General features: G+C 43.3%; 1 protein-coding gene across 2 annotated transcripts; it reads right to left on the minus strand.

Annotated features, from left to right (window-relative positions):
- Positions 1-177: 177 nt before the first annotated feature.
- LOC137589558 (prickle-like protein 1) lies at positions 178-24,982 on the minus strand. Of its 2 annotated transcripts, none has more exons than XM_068307396.1 (8): positions 24,791-24,982; positions 7,899-8,096; positions 7,047-7,160; positions 5,364-5,501; positions 3,618-3,821; positions 3,294-3,480; positions 2,138-3,133; positions 178-2,051 (listed from the first exon to the last, which is right to left on the minus strand). In XM_068307396.1, exons 2-8 carry the CDS (start codon positions 8,082-8,084, stop codon positions 1,105-1,107), a joined length of 2,772 nt encoding a protein of 923 aa, XP_068163497.1. In that variant the 5' UTR covers positions 8,085-8,096; positions 24,791-24,982; the 3' UTR covers positions 178-1,104. The 2 variants fall into 2 exon arrangements, with proteins under 2 accessions (XP_068163497.1, XP_068163498.1); XM_068307397.1 differs by lacking the exon at positions 24,791-24,982 and adding an exon at positions 11,259-11,414.
- Positions 24,983-26,004: the final 1,022 nt, after the last annotated feature.

Below are 26,004 nucleotides of genomic sequence, written 5' to 3' on the forward strand. Positions count from 1 at the left end.
ACTCGGATTTCAGTGAGGTATAGATGACTAGCAGGTAGAATGGCAAAAAGATTCCAACCTTCCATCAGGATTTGTAAAAGAAAACGCACACAATCTCACGCTTATGTTATATGAGGTGAAGTATTGAATGATGAGAGTACAATTTACACTCGAATTTCAACATAATTTCCATTATAAGTACATGTGAGACAGGAATGATTGCTCAAGTTTTGAGAGGAAAAGAATATTTATTACAAGTGTCTTTACATCACAAAGCATTTAGTTGGTTACATCAGAGCGAGGGTAGTGAACACTTCAGCTGAATACGGAGAACGCAGGTGTTATATTTTCTACACCAATAGTGAGCATTGTGGAGTATATGTTATAATACACATTGGTTACAGAGTAACATGGCACTTTACTGTGAAGAACACAGTTCAGGACGTGGCACCTTTTGTTGCTGTTTCTCATACAATATTAACAAAATTACAGTTACTGTATTTTTTTTATATATAATACACTTAAACAAAACAATCTGGTAAACCACAGATATAAAAATACAAGTATTAAAATCTTAACTTAGTATATACATCATCATTTTGTACTATTATGCATTAAATAATTATTTGGTTTGTTCCTAAATGTACTTTCTCAAACTGTGTATGCTTCCATTTTAATGCACACAAATAAAATGCTGCAAAACCTTTTAATGAACACAATTTAAAAAAAAACAATTTAATGGCAATTGCTGAAATTAAAGAAAAAGTTATCAACGATCAGCCATCGTCTGCACTGTAAAAGAAAAGCTTCCAAATTTAACCAGTCAGCGCATTTTAATTAGCGCTAAGAGAACCAGTATCGAGGCCACATCTATGCAAACCCATTATGTCCTTTGCTCTCTTAACAATTTTGGTTAAATCTGGTTAAATTTGGTTAAATCGTTTTATCCTCTACTAGACTATGACCTAAAATATGATATGCATCTTAAAATTTGACCACAATGTGTATGGTTTATTTCAAAATTGCTTTTTAAAACCAGATTTGGTTTGCAAAAACACCAATATCGGAAAATCTGACCTTCTTGCTTAGCGTAGTTATACTTTATAATGGAAATACACGCTTCTGTTAAGAGATGATGCAGTTTTTCGATCTATGGCTCTTTCTGCGACCAGTCTGTGCACCGTGGTTCTGTGGAGAGAAGGCTGTGACCCTTGTTGCGTAATCCTCAGCGTAGTAGCGCCCGGCTCCTCGAGGCTGAGGGATTGGCTGACCAAGGAAGAACCCCTCCTCTTCAGAGTCTGATGATGAAGAAGAGCAAGTAGAGCAATAGTCATCCTCGTCCCTGTAGAGACCAAGGAAGTGCTCAAACCGTGGGTCGACTTGAGCTGAGCCCTTTGGCGCATAGTCAGATCGGTTTTGGGGGTAGGCCAAGGGTAGCCTGTGTGCAGGATGCTGTAAGAGCATGCCCCCACAGGGAGGGTTTACTGGACCCTGCAGCTGGGGCTCATATGGCCTCTGTGCTTTCTCCAAAGGAACCATGTGAAGGTTGTTGTCCGAGCGGGTTTTGCGGCTCCTGTGGTGCCGACCTTGTCGATGGTGGTGTTGCCGGCTGCGCCCGTGGTGGCTCGTTGGGCGGCTTCTATCTTGACCCATCTGATCGGAGTATAACATCCTCCGCTGAGGTTTCTCGCTCATTGGATGCTTTCTGAGGTTGAAGTCAAACCCATCATTATATCCATTATCCACAGTGTCTTCAGAGAACTTGACCATCTGAGGAGGTCTGGACTGGGACCTGCTCCTCCTGAGAGCTGGTGCGTGGACAAATGAGGGAGGAAGGATATCCGAAAGAGGAGACAATGATTGGTGAACTCCCGCTGGGCCTCCCCTCATTGCTGCTTGCTCCTCGTCGCCCTTCTCCATGTTAAGGTTGAGAGAGTTATCACTGTGGTGATGAGAAGAATTAAAGGTTCCCATGTTGCTCATCTTCTCACAGTCATCTGCCACTGCTGGATCCTGCATTGCAAGAGCATAAGCTATATTTCTATCTCTGTCATCGCCATCCACCGATGCACCTGACAAAGGAGAAAGGAGACCAGTTATGAACAGTTGAAAGGAAATGATCTTTCCAGTGAACACATGTAACCAGCAGTCTCCTTACCAGTGATGTTTGAGAGTGCCAAAGAGTCCATTGAGTCCCCAGCACCCTGCTCAACTTTCCTCAGTGCATCAGCGATACACTCAAGGGAGTCTCCGTACCACTGCCTGGTGTCCTGCCAGAAGTCTGGTCTTTTTGTCACAGATTGGTCCTGATCCTGGTCCAACTCAAGCTCTTGTATCTTTCTAGCACTAGCAGGACCGGGATGGCTTCCATAGGCTGAGTCTCCCATACCATCCTGAGATTGGGCCCAATACGCTTCAGGTAGGTGCTTCTTGCTCATTAGTCCAGGGCTAAGGCTGCCGGGCCGAGACTGATGGGAAGTCTGACTCTGGGTGGGACTTGCAGGTGTTGGAGAAGAGGCCTTAATCCCCACAGTTGTGGCATCAGGCCTTAGCCATGGGTCAGAGACAGTCATTAGTCTGTTTTTGTCACTACTAGGGGTGGGAGATTTTAGGGGTTCCTGCTGAAGTTGGTGGAACATCCCGCGGTCACCAAATTTGAGCAGGAGCTGAGTCATGTAGTCCTCATGCTGTGCCCACTCCTCTGGATCCACCTCACCGCCATCCTGCTCCTCTCGCTCCCTCCACGACCTCTCTCTCTCCAGATCTAGATGGGCCAGTTTGCGTCCTACATTACCAATGTCAGATTGAGCGTCTCCATTACCCTCTACATTCCCAAACTTATTGTCAAATGAGGGGTCAGCAGCAGGGGTATTTAATATTTGTGACTGTCTCAACTGTTCAGCCAGCTTGCTGCTCTTCCCCATGCGAACACTACGCCGGGATTCACGTGAACGGGCCGACTGGAAGGCAGAGTCAGAGGAGTCAGAGGCATGGATGTCCTCCCCCTGGCTGCAAGGTTTTGAGCAATAGATGTGACCCTGCTTTGGCAGGAAGGGACGGCCCAACAAGGATACCTTGCATTGGGCACAACAGAAGCATTCCTTGCTGGCATGCCAATGTTTACCTCCATAGGCCATCTGGGCATGGTCAACCCCTACAGGAAGATAAAGAGAAGAAGTACATCTTAGTAGTGGTTTGAAAATTCGAGTTCATTAGTGTAAAAAAAAAATCTATAGGTCATTATTGTAAAACCAAAAGGAAAAAGGTTGACCCTGTTCTTGCACCTCAGAAGTACTACATCGGTAAGTACTTACCAATGTTTTCTCCACAAGCTTCACAATACTCTGCGTAGAGCGACTCAAAGCAGCCACAACAGTAGGGCCGACCATCTTTCATGATGTAGCGCTGACCCCCTAGTGCTGCCTCACACTCGAAACAGGCAAAGTGCTTCATGTGCCAGTGGCGACCCTCTGCTTGAGTGCATTCATCTGAAAATATGAGCTAAAGCAAAATATGCAAACCTGAGTTACATCTCTGGGACTATTTGGACTTACTAGTACTACTACTTCTCAAATTGCATTGGTTCATTGGAGAAAAACCAAACGGTAGTGGGTAGCCCAACTGTCTCCGCATCTTACCTCGTCACAGGAAGAGCATCGCGGTTTGATAGTCTCAGCTTGGTGTCTTCCACAGAGGATCTTTCCATTTTGATAGAAATAGATCAGGTCCACCAGAAGCTCTTGACATGTAGCACACACAAAGCATGCTGGGTGCCAGCAAGGGCTCGGCCCTGCTCTGGAGGCAAAAATTGCCATCTCTCCTCCATTGATGCCACCACCACACTGATAGTCAAACACAAACAAGGAATTATCCATGAGATTCATCCTTGAGACATCGGAGGGTTCGAGTAGAGGAAACACGTTAAACATGGAGCCTATGGCCTAGCTTATGTATCGATAATAACTCTAATAATATGTAGATGAGCAGAACTTTTTGTATAAGCATGGGAAACAAAACATTTGACTAGCACTCCTACTAAGGTTGTAGGATGAATTTGGAACCTTGTTTTTCTCTCTTTCAACAGTTGGCTTTTCCACTTTGGTTTAAAAAGCATTAATTATTCATTAGGTGTTGTTGAAATATTGGACAGTTTCCTCCTGTGGGCCAAAACAGAATGGACTGACATTCATCCTAAAGATTAAATGACTCCTCTGGGATCATCAGACCATGTCTGAACATGCAATCAAGTCTTTATATAACCTAGCAAAGGCATGGGATGCCTATAGGCACCTGTGAGATAGTACACCCAGCTGTTAACCATTATTGCCAGGATGGACAAAGGGGCTTTGGATATGGGGGTGCAGTGTGTCCCTGGGACTGCAGCACCAGGAAACTGGAGCCTGACAAAGTGTGTGTGAATGATATAGCCTTGACCATTTGCGCTATATTTACGAATGGTTGCACAAGTGTCTAAATGTGCACACGCTTGTGCTGCAGGTGTGCTCAGATGGATTAACAGTTATTGGGTAAGACTGTTTGCAAAGCACATACACATGTATAGCCGGTTAGCATTCCCTTGGGTAATTTCACCGTATGTGGGTGTGACCTTGCATCGGTGTGGCCACATCTGTGTTAGAGTGGTGACAGACTTCATCTACCTGCAGGGATTAACATGGCTGTCCTGCTCTACCAAGTTATTTACAGTAACTAAATATTGCTAGAAGCATTGTAGAACCTTAATGTTTGCTGCAATGACGGGTAAACTTGAAGACCTACGATCTTGTGCAGCCCTGGATGCTGTTTTTATTGCAATAACAAATCAAAAGTAAGAAAGTCCTTGAGGTACATCTTCATAACCTTGCCTGGAAGTAGTCTGAAAACCAGCTGGATGTACCAGGCTAAGCTGCTTGTAATTATACCAAGGGAGGTGGAATTACCACACACTGTGTCTAGTTTGGAAAAAGTAAGGTTTTAAAAGTTAGTGCATGAATTACATGTTAACCTGTACATTTTTTTTTGTAGTCTGTCGTGCTGAGATATGGATGGGGGGGGCAGGCAACATGCCAAACCCCTTCCTGAGGACCTGGCTCCTCTGCTTGGCTTGAGCGCGAGCTTCCCAATTTCCTCGCTTCCCCTCTCTCTCTAACGAGAAAGTTTATGTCGGTGATTAAAAGTAGCGCATTAGCCAATGAGGATTGTGCCTTGGGCTTTGCTGGGATGGGATAGTGGGGGGTTCGCTGCTTGTGATAAAAATACCCACAAGTCGGTTTCCTTATAATAATAGTTTACCTTACGGCCATATGAGCACTAAATGACGCAAGTGGTCCACATGTGTGTGTGTGTGTGTGTGTTTAGGATAATGGATTTCCATGTGTAGCGCCTACATGTTCACAGCGGGTATGCTGCAGAGCTCGAGGCAGGATCTTGGGTGTTCCTCTTCCCAGTGCGTCCCTCTTCCTCTCGGCACTGAAAATTTTGAGCTCCCTCTTTTCATCCTCCGACAGGGATTGACAGTAAGCCGCCTGGTGAAGACAGAAGCAAGGGATGAGTGGACCTGAGGAAGGTTTACAAGATTTATGGATAGTGTATCTGCACATTTGCACAAGTTCCCGGCACTGGCGCTTTTTTGATTTCATGAGCAAATCCAGTTCTTTGCAAGTGATTGTCACAAGCTTGAATATTTTAGAATGTCCAAGTCAGCAGTTTATTTCTTCTTCTATAAGAAGAGGTTAACCCATTAAAGCGGAGTTCCTGTTCCCAAGTAGGATGTTGCCCAAGAGATGAAATACAGGAAAATTGAAACCTCAAAACTTCAGTAACTCTGTTTCAGACAAAAATTTACACATAACTCCAAACATTTTGTGACATTTTAGACCTTGACTGTGAAAACTTAATTTAGGATGTTTTAAGACTCTACAGATGTGTGGTTACTCTTTGAGACTGTGGGATGTGTGGGAAGCTGGAAGGAGAAAACCAAGTGGCACATCCTTCCACAACTGCTGTGGTTTGTTCTTCGTGTTTTGAACTTCAGAGATCCATATATGGCTAGAAAATGGTCTAATTAAGTTAATTCCTCTGAAGGCTGCATTGAAAGGTTGGAGTGGGCAGCGCACAAACCCTTCCTCTGTGTTTAGAGATGGTGATGAAGGTTCTGATAAAGTGCCAGAACCACCACAACAACCAGCTCATCTCTTCCCGAGACAAAAGTAAATTTTTATATTTAGAGTCGATGCGATGAAAGCTAACACGCACACATGCACACACTCACTGTTTCTGTCATTCAACACATACCGAGGGCTTATACCACTAAAACCACAATTACGCAAGGAATCCTCCATCAGTTTGTGTCCTCAACCAGCAGGTCTGCCGGCAAACATCATAAAAGTTCTCAGTCAAACACTGATCAGTGTGAGTGTTCCTATTGTATACCTTATACCTCTGTGGAACAGTAGCCCCCCCCAATCGCTCTTGCCCATCCCCTCTGGTGATAACCCCTCCACCATATCTCCTAATGTAAACTCTATTAAAGCAGATGTGAAAGGACTGCTGGTTTACACACCATAAAAGTATTATACGAAAGAGGCTGCGTGTGTTTTACCAACACAAGAGGGTTTTTTTGTCGAGCGGTTGAGAGAATGCGCCCATTGTTTTAACTTTACTAGAAGAGGATAGCAAGATTGTTCGGGCTTTACTCAGCTGCTGGCTTTACTTTAGTCAGGACTGGATGCAGTTGGAAGTTTTTGTAAAAGTACGAATATGCTACAAAATTGAATCAAAACTTCATTTCTAATTTAAATTCACTTTGATTTGAAGATGGTTTTTTACTTGAAACAAATGCATCTTAAAGGTAGTTGCGAATCTTCCCTGGAAACAATCGTCTCTCAACATCAGGGATTCCAACTCATTCAAAAGTTGAAGTTAAAGCACTAAAGTAGTTGAAATGTACAGTTTGGTACTCCCTCCAATGCATACACATTGATTGCATTGATATAGTACACTGGGTTGGAATAAAGGTGAATCAATAAAGGTTTTATAGATGATGTTCGCGTCTCTTTCTCCAACTTTACCTCGTGGTCTTGTGGTGGCAGCTGGTAAAGGAGCTGTTGAACCCGGAGCTTCTCTCCAGGACTGTTGACGTATGGCACCTTTCCATCGGGAAGACAGGAAAAATACATCTGGACCTGTCAAAGCGAGATGAATGAACTTTAGAAGACGGTTGGTTGGTAGCATAGTTCTGTCAGGACGTAAGACAATTTATTGCCAGACTCTCAAAATGGAATATTTTAAAAGGCGTCTTTGTCATTCTTTTTTCTCTAATAGTCGATTAGACCTCACAGAGAGACACGTTAGAGCCCATTAGCTAGCGGTGTTTTCCTTTCTGTCAGGCACAGGATGGGGCAGCAAGGCCGGTGCCTTACCAGTCTGCATTTTTACACCACTGAGGAGCAAACATGTCAATCTCAATCCAGTCACAGGCGCCTAAATGTGAATTCCCTTCTCTTACAAGAAACAGACCTGGACTGGAAATGTTGATGTTTGTCTAGAATAATTCCTGAGGAATAGGAAACATTGACAACATCCTGTCATCGCTTCATTTCCATGAGAAAAACTTGAGCAAAATACGAGAGATCGTTTTCTGAGCATGTGTACCTTACAAAAACTCTACATTCGCATCCAGATGTTAGCCGTTAGCATGCAACGCTACTAATGCGGAATGTCTGCAAACACAACCCTGTTTGAACTAAAACCACACTTAAAAACACACATGTTGGTTAACACTGTCGTCATTAGAAGAAAAATTCCTCCTCGGGATAATCTGAGACTAAGGGGTGAATGTTCCGCTCAATCCAGAAGGTCTTTTAAGATGGAATTTACGAAATTTGTGAAAGACTAACAAGTTTAAACGTCCAAAGTTGTACCTGCTCTGGCCTAACACCCGGCGGCACCCATGCGTACTCCTCCAACGCACACCCGGAGTCATCATCTGAGGTGGAGCTCCTCTGGAAACCCAGGGACATCTTCCCCATCTTTCCCCCAGGACGAGGCTCCATCTCTGGCCCACGAGGTGAGGGCCGCTCCCCTCTTTCACTGCGCTCCAGGTTCATCACACACCAGTGCTACAGGTAAAAAACAGAAGATTTAGGACTCACATTTACCCAACCTACTTCTAATTGCTTTTGCAATCCCATCTCTGTTTCCACAATCACTTTTTATCAATTATAACCAGTACATATTTGCCTAGCTGATCTAGGATTTTAACGCACTTCAGGTAAACTCCTTTGCATTTCATGTCTTCCAGCAATCCCATCAATTATTTTTAATCTCTTATTTCTTCGTGTCTCAACTAGAGAGCAGTTTCTACAAGTTTTAACAGTTCAACGTAAAAGCTGTGAGTTTATTATACGTATATCAGACAATTACCGCTCTATCACAATCCGGCCTCTTGAGTCACACTTGAGAATAACTGTGTTATTTTCCATCCCATTAGTGGAGTATGTCATGCTTCCTATGTTTATATAATGCCGAATTATGTATGATGAAGTCACCAAAATACCGCTTGACCACCTTCAAAGGGAAATTCAGTCAAACTTCAGATGATTTATGGTGGAAAATAACCCGTTTGTTTCTAGTATGATGTTCTCATTCACCAACCACACCTGGCGCGAGCCACACATGGAGATAAAACAGCAGAATGATTCCGTCCGTGAGATTTAGAGGTCTGTTTGTTCCATTTTTAGGCTTATCTTCTATTTCTGCGGCTTCACTTCCTGTGTCTTCCAAAGTAAGAGCCTTGTTCGGAAATTGTTTACAGACATATTTCAAACTGGGATTGTAACGGAATTTTCCTGCTGTTTACCACTGAACATCTGTTGCTATCGTACGCCGTGCCAAAAAAAGTGCAGCAGATTGTGAAACTTTTTTTGTAAGCAGCCCAGTTTTGTGAGCCGAGTTGTGCAGATCAAGAAAACCAGCAACTCAAGAAGCTAAAAGGAAGACGGCTAATTATCAAAACGGCAGACTTCTGCTTTATTCCACTTCCAACAACAGTTTTTCTTGCTTCATGGGAGCTGACAGCTGTCAGAAGAGCAGGGATTTATCAGACTTAACGTTGTGCCTTCAGCACCAGCCTTTCTTATCTCAGCAGCCATGTTCTTCAGAGCCCTCTCAGCCTGATAGCTGCACTTTGGTCAAAGGTGTTGAAAGAGTCACTTGCGATTTGCCCTCTTTGACATGCAAATCTGGAATAGAACCTGTTTGGGTGAAAACAGTCGGAAACTTCACAGAAACCCTCAAAACATTTTGTTGATTCAGCCTCGAATACAGAGGCGGAGCTAGGAGGCATATCAAGACTTGATGGCTCTAATCTACCACATTTTGTGTCTGTTAACTCCAAACTAAGAGCAATTAATTAATTAACTACCACTTAGACCAGGCTGGTTATTGGTTGTCCCAGGTCATAGTTACTAAAGGACTTTTCAAGACACTATTTTTTTTTCAAAGAAACAAGAGTCTAATGGATGCTTTTTGAATTTCTCTGAGAGAATCTGACTTTCTGATCAATACACTTCACATCCCAAACATCCCAAATACGATTTAATATGTTATTAATATGTAAGAAAGTTTTTAAATTGCAGATATGTACCTTTTCGGAGAAAGTGAAATTGTAAATCTGCAAACATAGTGTTAATTACACTTTCGAAAATCATGTTAGACCATTGACTTTTGTTTTTAGCATGACCTCAAATGACAGGAATTACATGTTGTGCATTTAAAATTGTTATTACAATGACTCATTATGATGGTTAACATAAATTACGTCATGTTTATAGGTTATTTTAGTTTCTTTATTAAATGAAGAGCTTCAGGATAAGCAACTATCACAACTGTTAGCCAGTGAGCGATAGCCTTTTGGGTTTCCTTGCATGTTCAGCTTCATGAAATCCCAAATGATTTACTTTTTTCCAACTCTGTCCTCAAACAACTCCTGGCAGTTCATGTTGAAGGAGTCAAACTCCGGCAAGAAAATATTAGCACTCCCAAAAATTAACATACAGGGCAATGAAGCCCAAGGCCTCAAAACTCTAAATTTACATCTTTGAACTGCTGATAAAAGTCAAACCAACATTGTTATCACAGAACAAAGAGGTATGCTTTGTTCCTCAGTGACAAACCTATCAGGTTTTATGGTAGCATAGATAACGCTATCACCAAGAAGCTCCTTACTGGTTCTGCTTTATCTCGGTTTAACCCAGTCAAAACCAGCGCTGCATTTTTTTCTCCATTTACGATTATTTGAGCTGCTGTCTAAATACACATTATAACACATTATAGCACAAAATTCGGACTTTATCTTAAATGCATTTCAGGTCTTATGTATACTTTTTGGTGATTTTCCTATCCTGCCTTTCATCCCTTCCACTGTGATGGAAATATGACTTCAGATTCCAGAGCCGACCTGAACAGCCACTCACGTTACAGCTCGACACCTATTGGCCGCAACACAATGGTCGTCTTTGTCCAAAAACAAAAACAAAATGTCCAACCGCTCCTCCTTCAAAACATGTCAAGAAGGAAGTTAAGACATTTTTGTTGTTTTTTTTTGAAAGGGGCGTTTAAAGTGTCACAACATCGGGTCTGAGTAAATACGGGCCAGATGTAGCCGGCTAACGGTTAATCACATGCTTAACTGACACTTTTCAAGGCTCTCCTCCTCAGCTAGTCAAACACAAATCATTTTCAGATGAACGTAACCTTGGGCAAGCTTAAGGAATTACATCCCCATTTCCAATCCAATCCTCTCAATCACTAAAAATATCAAACTGGTAAAACTGTTACAGCTTCAATTACATGCAGTTAATTCAAAAGACAGATATGAAGTCGGACACTTGCAGAAATTGAAACGACAACAATATTTTTCCTCCACGTTATGGGATTTGCTTTAGGAAAACCATTAAATTGTGGGGTTCAAAGGCCGAGGTCATCGCTCTTTGAATGGTGAGGAGTGTTATTTTAAGGCCAAATGGGTGTCAGGGGGTCCATAAGAGACAGCACAGCTGGAGTGGGACCACCTACACACTGGGACGAACTATCGCAAATAAAACACAACAGCTCTTTAATGCAGAGCCAAGCTCGGATATCCAACCTCCTCTGCTCTTATTCCAATGAAATCTCCCACTGCTGGTTGCTCCTCCTCAGCTGATCTAACGGTGGAACTTGCAAGTTTTCCACTGCAAAAGTTCTCTCAACAAAATTCTTCTCTCTTTTCCCCCCCTCCTTACCTCCAGGAAAGCATCCCTGTTTCCAGATTCACATAAAGCTTTAATTCACTTCCTCAGGCCCCCGGTAGCACAGCTCTGGCGCTCTGGCAGCATGTCTGCAGAGTCCGGCTCAACGGATCCACGCTCTAATAAGATCCAGATCCCACTTAGCCGGCAACGTCTCAGGCTTTGGAAAGCCGGCGTCAGCCAAGAGGGAAGTCTGTTTTCAAATCAAAATGTTGAAGTCCAGAGAAAGTCTCTATCTGAAGTGTCTGAAGCCCCACGAGTGTATGAGGGGCTTGTGTGTGTGTGTGCTCTTGTCAGCCCCTCCCTTCATCCTCCCCCCCAGAGTAAATCGCCTGCCAGTCTGCTTCAATCACACACACACACACACACACAAACACACACACACTGCAGAGTCAACACCCCACCTATCTCTACGCCCCTTCCTCCACAAGTCACACCAGAGACCTCCAACCCCACCAACCCCCCAATTTTGGTTGCAGGATTCCTCAGAGCCAGATGACATTTCCACTCCACTCTCTTTTAGTCCATCTTATTCTTTTTTATTTCTTTGTTCTGCAAGCCAGACGGCTGCACCCCCCCCCCTTTTTTAAGAATAGTTGAGCTCAGTTTTATTGATTCCAGAAATGTGATGGTTTCCTTCGTTTTTTTCAAGGACGCCCATTAAAGTGTAAACGAGGAAAACGTCTCTAAGTGATGTATTTAATAATCTGAAACAATACAGATTCTAGTTAGAATGGAAGCATCTGCGCCCCCCCTTCCCTCCCTGCCATTAACCAGTTCCTGATGTCGTCCATTCTGATCCACCTCACGTCATGTACTGTAATAACGTCGCATGACTTCCTCCTCAGCTGCTAATGGCTGATGAAAGCCAAATCTGTGCCAATCTGAGATAATCGGTTTCATGATAAATGCAATCCGATGAAAATCAAACCCTGTTGTAAAAAATATCTAAGAGCGCAAAGTCGAGGAAAATAACGATAAAACAGATTTTTATAGACAGATTTTTGGCCACTAGGGGACAGTAGAACAAATGTTTCATAATTCTTTTAATTAGCATAACTGGCTTAATGAATCCAGTAGAGATAAAGGTCTAATGATTTGAGCTTTTTCTATCAAATGAATACAAATCCAACCTACATTCTGCTTTTAGCTTTTCTTTAAGACTCCATGTTCATCAGCTAGTTGCTAACTGCGATTGTCTGCCATTTTTCATTTTGATTGCTGCAAAAAGGTGAACGAAAATCAGGCAAATGAAAGCTGTGATGGTGAACCCAAAGTAATGTGAACCAAAAAAACAAAAATATTATCAATAATATTAATTCAGAGTTCCCATACTGGCTGTCTTGTGATTCAGTGTTAATAATCAAGTATAGTCATAGCTACTTGCAAAAATGTTAGCCTTCACTCCTCAGGTAGAGAATGATTTAAATTCTACTTGTTAACATGTTCCTTGAAGTTTCACTGATTAAATATTGACTTTGCTTCCTTCCAAGTTTATTCCATCCATCTCAGGAAATTCTCATGCAGGGGATTTGTCTACTCACTGAACTCCCCTCCCCTGTCCAATCTCTGACTTCACCTTATTATCAACAAGCATTTTACTTCATTCGTTCAGGAAACTCATGACAAGCTGGCAGAGGTAGAACTGATAAAGTTGCAAGGGGAAACAACTGTCTGCAAAACAGTGGGGAAAAATACCGAATTAATCATCTCATGACTGGAGAAAGTTTGATTTCACTTATTTGGACAAGATCTGTACCATCCGTCATTTTGAAAGGATGAAAAGCAGCAACAGCTTCATTTAAAGAGTCTGAAATGACAAATGAGTTTACTGAATTGTCCGGCAGACAAAGACATCCTCTCCCATGACAACCCCACACGGTGATTTGCAGAGAAGGCGACAGAGCTGTTTGTCACATGCCAAAATACCTGTTACAAATGAGAAACGACTCCGATCACTAACTAGTTTAGAAGAGCGAGATAAAGCAAAAGACCTCCTTTGTGCACAGAGATAGGCTGGTCTATGTGCTTTCCCAACATGGCCTTCTTTCCTGGCATGCAGATTGCTTATTAGAAATTGAGTGAGAGAAGAAAGAAGAGCTTGGCTGTCCAATCAGTGTCAGGCGTTCAGAAAAGCTCTCAAGTTTTCCAAAGCTCTTGGCGACACTCTGCAAAACCCTTTTTGTGTTAACCCTCTGAAAGATGCGCATTGAGTTTCCTCGATGATTATCTGGATATGCATTTTGGAAGCGATGGGAATCACACGTCAGTCTGAGGAGTAGAGAGGAAAAAACTCTGGGAGAGATGAGGAACTTATTCAAATGACGAAAATAGACAATAAGAGGGAGAGGAGTGCTCCATGAATAGAGGACAGTCTAGAGGACGAGTGGCTTCTTCAAGACAATAGGCAGATATCAGTCCTTCAGACTTGTGGCAAAAGACTAATAGCCCTTTAGAAGACACAAGAGCGACGATTGACCTTGTTGTCTCCTCTGCTTCCTCTCTGAAGAGAGAAGATTCAATAGCGCAAGAAGTATCAGGCAATCTTGATATTGAAAGTGTCAGTGTGGATTTCTCTGGCGGAATAGAAACATCAAGGATGGAGGTCTTGGACTTCCTTTATCCTCTACTTTATCAGTCATGGGGTATTAATCTTCTTTTTTATTTGGGCTTTTAAATTTGTACGATCTCAACTTTAGTGCAGTCCAACTTCTCCCTTTGCAACATAAATTGGCTTTTTTACTGGGGCTGGCCCATTATTGGGCCAAGACTTCATGCGTCACCGTTGAGCACAGCCATTTGACACTTGCTGAATGGACGACACCCCGTTCTTATTCACATGTCCGAGGCAGACGAGCAAAAACTAATTAATGGGGAGTTTATGCAGAGGCCTTTGACCCAAACACTGGCAAACTCATATACAAATACTTGGATTTAAAAGCAGATTCTATGACTTCACTTGCAGCTATATTTTTCACAAGCAGTTATTTGATAGTGATAACTCCACCACAACTGTTCTGGGGTAAAGGAAAAATCGACCTTTAAAAGAGTCTGATTTCATTGAGGAACCTTTGGCCAATATCCAGTATAATTTAAAGGAAGAAATTATTGGCCCAAAATATTCAACTAAATTTAAGCCAAGTCAGACAAAAATTGGATCTTTTTCGATCAAATCTTTCAAGAGGAATTTCTGAGTGGTTCTTTTTGCTTGGCAAACGCTATGCACCGGGTTTTAGACAAGATCTGGTGGCCTTTTCTGTACTTAAAATCCAAGACTGAGTCCGGACTACACACCGACTGCACACTTGCACAATCTAACACATACCAAGCATGCTTACTCACCCGTTCTGGCTGGACGTTTCTTTATCTATTGGACAAGAACTCAACCAGTAATTCGGCCTTTTCTTAACCTTTATTGTGCTGGAAAGTCACGCTCTTTCCTGCACTGCTGTGAATCATTTTATTTTCTAGCCTTCATTCACACCTGCAATCAACTTCTAGTACTGTGTTTCATCCCCACTGGGCAACATGATCAGGGGAGATGCCCCACTGGTTGTCTAGAAGAGATATCAACGACGATAGTCACGTGTCCAAACTTGTTGCAGGGCAAACACGTCAAAGTCAAACAGAGCATATAATACATTCCGGATCTTTAAGTGGCATGAAATCTTTGGTGAAATATACATGTCGACAAATTGATATCCTACAAACACAGTCTTGTTCCTCGCTGTCTTAGGTAGGGTAGACAAGGGTAGAAATAAACTACAGCATAGACATTTATAAAATTTAGGCTGAAATCCTTTCAATAGTCCTGTAGAAAAGCCGAATGCTAATCAAGACTATCCCTGTGCCATGTGAACTAATTATTTATTCACTGCCACACCCTCGACAGGCAACCTTATGAATACACACGTATCTCGACTATCTCTGTCTGATTATGGTCGACAATGCCTCACTTGCCAACAACTTACAGGCCAGCTCACACATATCCGGTCAACACAACTACCCCAGATCCACACCTCAATTCACATCCATTATGTCTCTCCATTCAACCCCGCTCACGCCGACAGACGACAATCCACAGCCTTTCACACCCCAGGAAATGGATCTCAGTTCCTCGCTAACAAGGCCCACTGGTTCAACCCGCTGCTGCAAATCAGGTCTGTGGAAGTGCTGCTCAGCGGTTTCACCAGCTACGTGTTAATATTCCCTGACACTCCCAAGCTGAGTGTGATTTAAGTTTCTGGTCATAAAATCCTCAACTGAGATTTAAAAACCACCACAGGGTGTTACCTACACACCTCAGGGACAATAGAGGCGGCAATAAAAGCAGTGTAAAATTCAGGAAATCGTCAAGTAACTGTGATGGGAGCTTACGTAGGGATCGGCTTGTGAAGTCTCAGTTTGGATTCTTCTTTTTCACAACGTGACAGAAGCCATTCACAAGTAGAATCCAAAGGGGGAAGTTGGGTTTTGGCGATGACCTACTTTTCAGGGCAGCGTCAGTCCGCCACTTTGGCCCACACTAAAATATCTCAGTGACCATTGGATTGATTGCTGTGAAATTCTGTACAGGCCTTTACGGTGCCCAGAGGATGGACCTTAATGACTTGCAGCGTCTATCTTTAAATGACCCTTCTTTTACAAGCGGACTCTGTGACTAAACAGGAAGCCTTTGGAGGAGGGCATTGCATCTGAAGCCAGTCTTCACAAGCTCTTTACTTCTGACAGATGCTACTCATTCTCCAACGAAATCTGTTTTGATAAATCATCACAAAATGAAAGTAATCACTGCTACTGTCCTACATGTGTATCTGTCCATCTTTGCTGTACTTTCCAATCTGCCTATATCCCAGCATATGTAGCCAATTATTCTGAAGTTCAATAGGATTTTCTGCAAATCCTTTTTTCTACTCATGGACCGATCACGATGAGGACTCAGGATATTTCAGGGTGAAATAGGGTCATCACAAACTGAGTCTTCTCCTGTAGATGTCTATTGGAAACTTCTTCCTCATTATCATTGTTTTTCCTGATTTTGCAGCGTCTACTTCATTTAAGTTGTTTAATCCAAGTCATTACCTGAATTGGACTGAATGCGACTCTTGATGGCCCCCGTAGGCTAAAAAAAATGCAAAGTCTCCTGTTGGATACGCAAACTGAGACGAATTTCCAGCATGGAAAAGCAACTGATAATGGAGACTGATGCAGTAGTTACTCAAAGATCAGTCTGGAGGAAAACTTATCTTGGAATGGATGGAGAATGAGCTGTATGCATCTTTTCTAGCACTTCTTTTTAGATATAATTGCAAATATTTCACCTGCCAAATCTAACAATTTCTTCATTTTTGTTTCGTCACATTTGGGATACAAGCGAGTATATCTTCCTGTTACAGCTGATGATCAAATAGAATCATTCTCACCTGACATCAGTGTGATGAAAACCATCAGTAAGCATTCAATGAGAGCGTCATTACGCTTGACGCTTCAGCGGGGAACTGGAATGTAAGTGTGAAACGCTATAAGAATCCTGTGATGCTGATTAGAAAGGAGTATAAACTAGCCGGTATCATTGTGCAATGTGTGTGTGTGTGTGTGTGTGTGTGTTTGCATCCCATCCAACACTAATTTGAATTCGCTAAGCAATGCATTCCTCCTTTAACAAAAGCCAGAAGTCACTGTAGGCACCGCTAGCATGCTAATAACATCCCAGGCCGCTGTGACCACATTTTCTTCACATGCGAAGGGATTATCCTCTACAGGGAAGAAAGACCCAGTAGATATTTATGACTGGAACAGAGGTGAGATGATGGAAATGAGAAATGTCACAAACTTGATCTTCTTGTTCTTGTTGACATGATAACTACAAGTCAGGGCGGCTTTGCTTCATTGGAATGGTAATGAAAACACAGCGTTCATGTTTCGGCCACTGCTGTACAATCCATACACTGTAATACATGAAATAAAAGATAAATACTGAAATATCCCAGCTGCACTTTATAGAAAAGACATGAAACAAACTGTCAGACAGCCAATGATAAAAGATAAAAAAAAGTGTTTTTCTTCTTTTTGCGAACAGGAAAATGGACTTGAAACTGGCACGCATGAGAAAAATCTGTTTTATTTGCGTTGGCCTCAGTGCTGGTTTATTTTTTGTCGTTATGTGCAGCATCGACATGAACGATTTGCAGTTTCAGCCAACACAAATAGATAAGAATGGATTTTCGTGGGTCGTTTGAGTCAAAAATGGATGGAAGCATCGCCGTCAAATAACAAATATATCTATAAAAACTAGAAACGAGACGAGCGCAAGTGATGCATTGCATTTTTCTGGTATGGGAAAACAGTGTGTGGTTATGTCGAGTGTGTACACATGACTCCATAATGAATTCAGAATAAGAGATAAATGTAGGCCAGGGATTGGGGTTGTGTACACAGAAGCTTAATAACACAACCCTCTGGGGGTGGAGGGATGGGGGTTGTAGAGCACACAAAACACACTTCAACTGGCAATCGGCAATTTCACTTTCTCATAAGTCGCAACTAAAAAAAACGCAACCGAATCTGCGATTGGTGTGTTTGAGCGATTGCGCGGCCTCAGGCAATTTGTCGCTCGCCGGCTATCAGTTTGGCTTACATGGGCTGGGACGGTCCTCAATGCAGGCTGGTGTGAAGGTAGGGCGTGTGTGTGAAACCATATAGCCTGTAGTCCCGGTAGCCAATTCCCAGGGTGCCTTTTTCTTCAGCTTTATATGGGTTACTAAGCCGGCGAGATTTGAAAAGAGACGGATAACAAAAACAGCTGAGCGGTATCAGCTTAGCTCAGCGCAGTAGCGTTTTTTTCGGGCAGCCGAGGGGGGTGGGGGGCTGGATGCCACAGGGGCGACAGATATGGAGGCTGTGTGTTATATGAAAGTGGCTTTGAGCCGCTGGGCTTAAATAAACTCACTATCACAGTCGAAGTGGCAGGACCGGCTATTTCGTAGGGTGTTTGCCTCCCCTCTCCCCTCCTATCCTCTCCCAGGGACTGCGGTTGGGTTCGGCTTGTCGGCATTCCACACCCACCCTCGAGTAGCGGGCCTGAGGTTCATGGGTAAACAGATGAACCGTTGGGTTTGCTGGTCGCGCCGTTTAAAAGCCAACCTCACTCGCTGTCCTCTGACCTCCCCTTCAGGCGTATCCTCAATCGGCCCCTCTGTTCAATCGGACCTACCTCACAGTTCTGACTAAAACCTTCTGGGTTTACTATCTGTCCTGTTCGGCGACAGGCTTAGCTCTCTAAACACACCTAATCTGCAACAGATGGGGAGATGAACCGGGGGAGGAAGTAGCAGGAAAAGGGATACACAACATATTTGGACTCCTGTGAAGCGAAAGGTAGGATTCCAGCGAAGTTCTGAGCAGAGCTGAGCTGCACATCGGGCAGGAGCTTAACCAGACGTTTCACTTGGAGATATAAGCTGTCCATCCTCAAGCAGATGTCTGAAAAGCCCTGGGGGGGCTGGGTGGGGGGGGGGGTGGACCAAGGGGGTGGTGGGACTCACTCAAATTGAAGTAGTGAATAAATAAAAACACATGGAAGCTAAAAAAAAACCCCCACACGTGTACACATATAAACAAGCCTGCACATGTTAGATTTCACGGTTGGCTGGTCCGGGATAATGAAAGCCTTGCCCCCCCCCACCTCCAACTCCCTCCTCTCTCAGTTAACTGTCTGGTTTTAGAGGTCATTAGTGTAAACACAAAAGACATTTATTTACTACCTCATTAATGCAAGTGGCAATTTATGCTCCTTTTCTCAGGCGCAAAAAAACAACAAAAAACGGGGGGTGGGGGGTGTAGGGGGAGGACGGACGGATCCAGAATCCAGACGACGTTCAAATCACTGTTTGTATTGGTTTCACGACGAGCACATGGAAATCCCCGAGCTTTCCTCGGCTAACTACCTCAGATAAAAATCTGTTACGTCCCGTACCCCCCCCCCCCCCCCGTCTTGGAGATAAAATTATCCTGTAGCTGTAGGATAAACTGCTGCCTGGTTACCTGCCACAGAGCGGAGGTTACGTAACCAGATCCCACGTGTGATTGGAATTGCTTTGGCACGGACATGTTTCATTTAACCTTGTGATAACTGATTTAAAAACGGATTATTTAATCCACCTTTGAGATTATATATTGTACATTGAGTCGATATGCATTAGCGTTAGCATCTATTTAGCTTCCTTTAGAGCATCTCTTTTTGGATTTCCGCCGATTCCAATGGGAGATCTTCCACTCGCTCGCCCCCAAAATGTTCCGCTTTGCTCCCCCAGCTAGCCGCTAACTATATTTGCTGTAGTGACTTTTTAAAGCTTCTCAGTTGCGTGCTGGAGTTGAAATGGATTATGGGAGCTGCGGATTTTACCAAAATAATAAAGCTGAAGGCCCAGAAAATTCGAAATAATGAGCTGAAAGTTGCTAAAACACTCAACGGAGCGGAGAAGAATAACAATTCCTCCGCTGAGTTGTGGTTAAAAAAACGACCGCAATCATCTGATCAATCATCACGAAAATATTATTTATACAGGCTTTTATATTTGGACTGAAGGGAGAACTTTTGCGAGTGCTGAAGTGAAAACATGTGCAGTTTTTGGTGAATTTGGTGAAAATCCTGTAATTTTCCCCACCGTCCTCTTCATGGTATTTATCACAACAGGCCATTTCCTGACTCCGACTGGCATCAGATTGGAAGGAGCCATTTCCCTCTTGGTGGATTAGCACGCTGGTGTTCCTCAGGGAGGGGGGAAGGCAAATAAAGTGACAGATAGAGCTCGTCTCCGGAGACTTCTGCTGTGACAAGGTACCAAAAAAAAAAAAAAAAAGGTTAAAAACCCTCCTCCACCTCATCTGCTTCTGTTTACCGAAGCAAACTGACACTGATTGGTCGGTGGAAACAAGTCGGATTCATGATTGCGTTCTTCTGGGAGCTTGGTGAATATTTTTGAGGAGAGATGAAGTGTGGGACAGAAACGCAGGTAGGAAAAAGGAAATCGCCGCCCGTGTCTGATTACGTCGAGACGTTTGGGCGGCTCAGGAGCTCGTCTTCGCCTCAGGAACTAACTGTGCAACACGAGACCACATGAGACTAATTTAAAGAGGGAAAGCAGGAGCCAAGTCACATTTTTCCTGATGCACAAGTCCCAAACATTGATCCCAGACTGCCATATAAAGCGTTTCCATGCATATATATCCTGGATTATTTATTAACAACAGTAGTGATCTTGTTTTGGACCAGTTCTGGATGTCCTGTGTCAATCTGGATATTCCAAAATGCATTCTTTGCATCATAAAATCATCTTTTGGATGAGGTTTCGACTTTGCAATGGTGTTAAAATCTCAAAAATATCAGCTTTTCCTCGACAAAAGTAAAAGTCGGACTCCATCCAGCGATATCCAAAAAATGACCCTTCATCTGAATTTGGGCCGGCGTTGCATCAAAGTGTGCCGAGCCAGCACTTTTCACACCACAAAAGCAGCATTGTACGAGCGATGCAGCCGCCCGGCAGACCAGAATATATTCTGGAGACCTTTCAAGTTATTCCCTATCAAAAAGCAAAAAAAACCCAAAACAAAACCTGAAAGCTATCATTTGCGCTCTGCCTCAGGGTGGTCATTTTGACTGGGAATAATTATGTGGTTGTTGCACCACGGTTCTGTCTTCCTATATGAAACCTTACTTCTATCTATAGTGTTTATCTTTACTGGAGCTTTAAAAGCCTTCTAATTATTATCATCTAATAATCATCACCTTTAATGTCTCCATAACTACCGTGCATGCCGACCGGCAGCGTCTGGGCGTATGTACCTCTGTGTGAGGGGGGCTTTAATCATCATCAAATAGAGCTGTGTGTATAGGTAATTAAGGTGGTGCCAAATTGACTCAAACTCAAAGGCACAAGTCAGGAAATGACAACAACACGTCAGTTTTTGCCTTGTTTTGGCGAGCGCTTGCGGCCAACTTTGCATCAGCGTGTTTTAACACAGAACGGACAGGACTCCGTCTCAGGATCCATTACTCTCTGACTGATATTCCTCTAAGCCTTGGATTACTTTTGCTCCCCACAAGCTGACCATAATACCAGGCTTGTGGAGAGGATGCGGCCTGCAGGGTTTGGTCTGTAACCACTCAATGAGCGCCGGGATCCCGATTAGTGTTTGTAGATCTGCCATTCCTCTGGAGCCTCCCCACACACACACACAAAACGCACACACACACACACACATCTACACAGGGGGAACACACTCTTAACTTCCACCAGCACGGCTGTGGTTTATGGCGGCTGTAAGGCAATGCCCATTATTAGCTTATCTTTCAGTGTGTGTGTGTGTGTGTGTGTGTGTGTGTGTGTACGTGTGTGTGTGTGTGTGTGTGTGTTCCCTCTCAAATGTGTGTGACCTGCAGCTCATGAGATCGTCTTGATTAAAGTTGATGTTGCGAAAAAAAAAGTTATTTAATACCCGAGCGCCATCCCTGCCCTCATTGCTCCTCCCCTTTAAGGAAGCTGCTGTGTGAGCGTAGGTGAGTAACCATGGCGACCAATGAGGTTGGGTAAACATCACCTACTTCACAGCTCCTCTTCTGCTAATAAATGCAATTTTAAGTTATTATTTTAAGACCAGTTCTGTCGCTTTTTCTTCCTCGAAAAGTCTGTTTCTAATTTCTTTGATTGGCCTGATCGCGTCTGTGTATCTTTGCTAATGTGTGAGGGTGTGTGTTCTGAGGTTTGGGATGAGTCACACAACCACACACTCCATCGATGCCGGTGTGACGGCACAAACTTGCCTGTGTGTGTGTGTGTGTGTGTGTGTGTGTGTGTGTGTGTGTGCTCACACACTGCTCTAAGGTACTAAACAGACAGAGCAGTGTTGACTTCCTAATGGATGGACGGCTTCTTTTTTTAGAAGACCGCAAACATACACAAACAGACACACACACACACACACACACTTCACATTCATGTTGATGTTTCTCATTGGCTCCATTTATTTCATCTGATGCCAATCTGCACCGCGACTCAACGCTGCAACAGAGGGAAGCTGTGAATGCTGAACGACCCCACTGATCCAGAGCGGCCAGCAGTAATCCATCCAAATTGTGCACACCAGTAATTTGTGTTTATAACACCAATACTGCCAATGAGAGGAACATGCATTCACCAGCAAAAGGAGACCAAAAAAATCATTGTAATAAACTTAAAAACTCCTTTTTTTAATCATCTATCCATTCAGACGTCGCAGGATTTGTCTCCAGGTTCTTTTAAATGGCGATAATGTTCTCGAGTGCCACATCTTGAGCTCTTTTTTAGTGCGCTGATTAGATGAGGTGTTTAAAATCGAGAAGCCAACGGCTCTAAATCCAGAACACCCTTAAGTCTCTGTGCAAAAAAAAAAAAAAAAGGTTTTCCAGGACAGTGTCCAACAATATCAAAACAATCTCCAGGCTGGATTTCCTCTCTGGCAGTCAAACCCCTACCGGAGAATGAGAATCTGGGTTGCACATGAGCGAGGGCTGCAGGATGATGAATGGAGGGACGCTGCTCTGAAAAATGTGTCTATTTAGAATTCGCCCATAAACACACAAAAAAAGTCAGCGTTGGCATCAAAAAAGCAATCCCAAAAAAAAAAGAATAAAAAAAAAAAACCCACTCAAGGATACTCTGTCCACTTCTTCTGCCAAGACTTTGCTCATAACAGCGTGATGATGGATGTCCAGTCATCCTCTGCCTCCTGCCGAAACCTCAAAAGGTCATCTAGTTGCTCCTCCTCCATCCTCCTTTTCTGATTCACATCCTCCTCAAGACTCCTCTGTTTGATATGTTTATACAAAATCAACCTTGTTATTATTTCAAACTAGGATCTGAGAAAAAAAAAAAGAATCTTTTCCTTGAAGACACATTTCTACCACGTTGAATTTGTGGAAATGATGTAACTTGATTTTTTTTTTCCAGTTTGATTTTGGATTTACAAAATTATGTACACAAGATGCGAGGCAACGCCCGACAGCTAGTTTACAGCTAGCGAAGGTGTGAAAAGCTTCCTGACTGACGCGTTACAGCTTGTTTATTTAATTTGAACAAAAATCTCAAGGACAAAAAACAATAAATTAAGTGTTTGTCACTTGCAGTAACTTATTGGAATCAAGAAATTAAGCTGAACAGGCCATACTTTATTTCTCGTCATGCATTATCAGCCTTATAAATCTCAGCGGAGTCATCAGCCGCCACCACCACTGTCTGTTCTCCATCTTTCTGCTGCTTAGAGCAGATCCTCTTCAAACAGACGACGTTGATCGGAATCTATAAACACGGGATCGATGTTTTGCCCCAGTTGAGCCGACAGTCTCAGGTACTACCTGACTCGACTCAAATGGCTGACCAATTAACAGCAGCTTAACTCCCCGCTTCCAAACGCCTGCCCCCTCCCTGACAAAACACAAAGTTAACAGACACACACACACACATCTCCGGGAGCACTGCTGCCCGGTACCACACACAGACAAGGACACAAACACACACATACTCATTAACAAAGGCTTAGATTTGCAGAGCGTATACCCCCAGCAAAGTGCACCACAGTCTGGCCTCCCACGGAGGGGGAATACGCCCCGAGTCACCTGATCCTCCTCTGCCCTCATCCTGGGTCAACAAAACGACACAACAGCTCAATCTAGCCCGGAGGGCCCTGGAGCTGCACGGGACTACCAGTGAAAGTCAAACTGGAAATGAAATAACCTCATGTTTAAAGGAACAGATCCAATTCAAAGACTTTGAAAAAGGATCCAAAACCCTCCTGCAGCATCTTCACAAATCTCTCCCACCACTAGGTGCCACCACTGGCTTCTGTTCGGCACCCAGCAGTGAGATGTGCATCTAAAGGCTTCACTGGAGGACTCATCCAGGGTTAAAAATCCTTTTTATACTTATTTTAAAAAAAGACTTTTACGCAATTTGAGATGAAAGTGTTTTGGAGAAGGAGAGAGAGAGGAGAAAACTCACAAATCGTTAAAACAAGTTGATTGGACTTTGAGGTGCTTGTGAGGATCTGGGCTGTTTTCTGTCAACACTGATGTGAGTCTGAAGAGATGTGGATCTGCACTAAAAGGTTCCTCAACAGGCTCCACCTCAAAGACAAGCAACAGCTGATTTCACACATCTGGAAAACCGAAATGCAACCCCTTCATTAGGTGCGTCTTTACGCACGGTCCCTCTCCAAAATCCCTTCAGTCGCATTTTCACTTTTTTTTTCTGTTTTCTTTCAGGCAAAATGGCTCAAAGCCTCAATTAACTATTTTATTATCGCTCTCGCTTGTATCCCCACTAAAAAAAAAAAGCTGAGAAAACGCAATCTCTTAAACTTGTTGGTGCGTAATGACGCAAAGGAAATCTATTTAAATACCCATGTCTGCGTTTGCTTCACTAAAAAACTTTAATTATTAAGAGGTTAGTAGAATAATTATGGTTCTTAAGAGCCAAACCCGGGATGCTCACCTCTCGGAAGCAACAACTTGGTCCGTCAGGGGTATTCCGTTTATCAGAATGGAGTCATCCGAGCTGAGCGCATCCAAAAACAAACGCGACTCGCTGTCGTTTCAGACGCCCGGGATCAGCTCGACGGATGCCGCCTTTCAGCGCATGATCGCGGGCAGAGGACGCGGAGGGGAGGACGCGTTCCGGGGCTGAGCGCTGCGCAGCTCTGGCGGAAAGTTAAAGCGTCGAGAAACGATATTAGAGCTGCTCAACTGCGATTGGTTGAAACATGAAGCCTCCACACACCCCCCCCCCTTCCACACACACACACACACACACACACACACACACACACACACACACACACACACACACACACACACACACACACACACACACACACACACACACACACGGACGCACGTAGACGCACTCTAAACACGCCACAATTTACGGTATATACATGACTTTACGGATCAAAATGTGGAAACATGGGAAATCTCACTTTTTAGACAAAAAAAGAAAAGACAAATGTGACATTTTAAAATAATAATTAGCTGAATTTCAGACACTTAACCTGTCAGTATGAACAGAGCTGGAATTAGGAGCGTATTTTGCAATAAAATTGATTTTTTGTGTGTGTATGTTTTAACTAAGATTTCTTGATTTTAATCCACAAACTCTTTAACTTGACACTTCGAACAACCCATTCTTTGCAGGGTCATTGATGATGAGGGTGGGGTCAGCCTTTTCCAGATGATGCTGGGCAGGACTGGAGGACCAGAGGGAAGTGGGGTTGCATCACTGTGCACAAACATCAGCATCACAATAGCGAGATATGCACAAAACAGACACATATTGCCTTGTTTTGTGATTGATTTCCACAAATTTTCCATTTTGTGGTGCAAATGGAAAAAGATTTTAGATTTAAGTGGACAAATCATAAAGAAAATTCCCCCTGAAAATCAGTTTTAAGTATGAAATAACTGACCTGGAACTCAATGCAGAGCATCGGAACACTGGAGCTACAACCCCGAGATGTAAATGTGTTTAATGTGGTATGAAAAGATGTTTTAACCCCTCCCCCCCAAAAATCAGCTAGAGTTAGAAGAACACACTCCAAGGCCAGTGCTTTTATTTAATGAAACACAAATGCATAGAAGTGCTTTTTTTACGTCGGGTTGTCAAGACGGAATCACATCTGGACACACATTTTGACAAACATCAAGGGAGGA

This window comes from Antennarius striatus, chromosome 22, assembly GCF_040054535.1.
Source record: "Antennarius striatus isolate MH-2024 chromosome 22, ASM4005453v1, whole genome shotgun sequence".
Lineage (NCBI taxonomy): Eukaryota > Metazoa > Chordata > Actinopteri > Lophiiformes > Antennariidae > Antennarius > Antennarius striatus.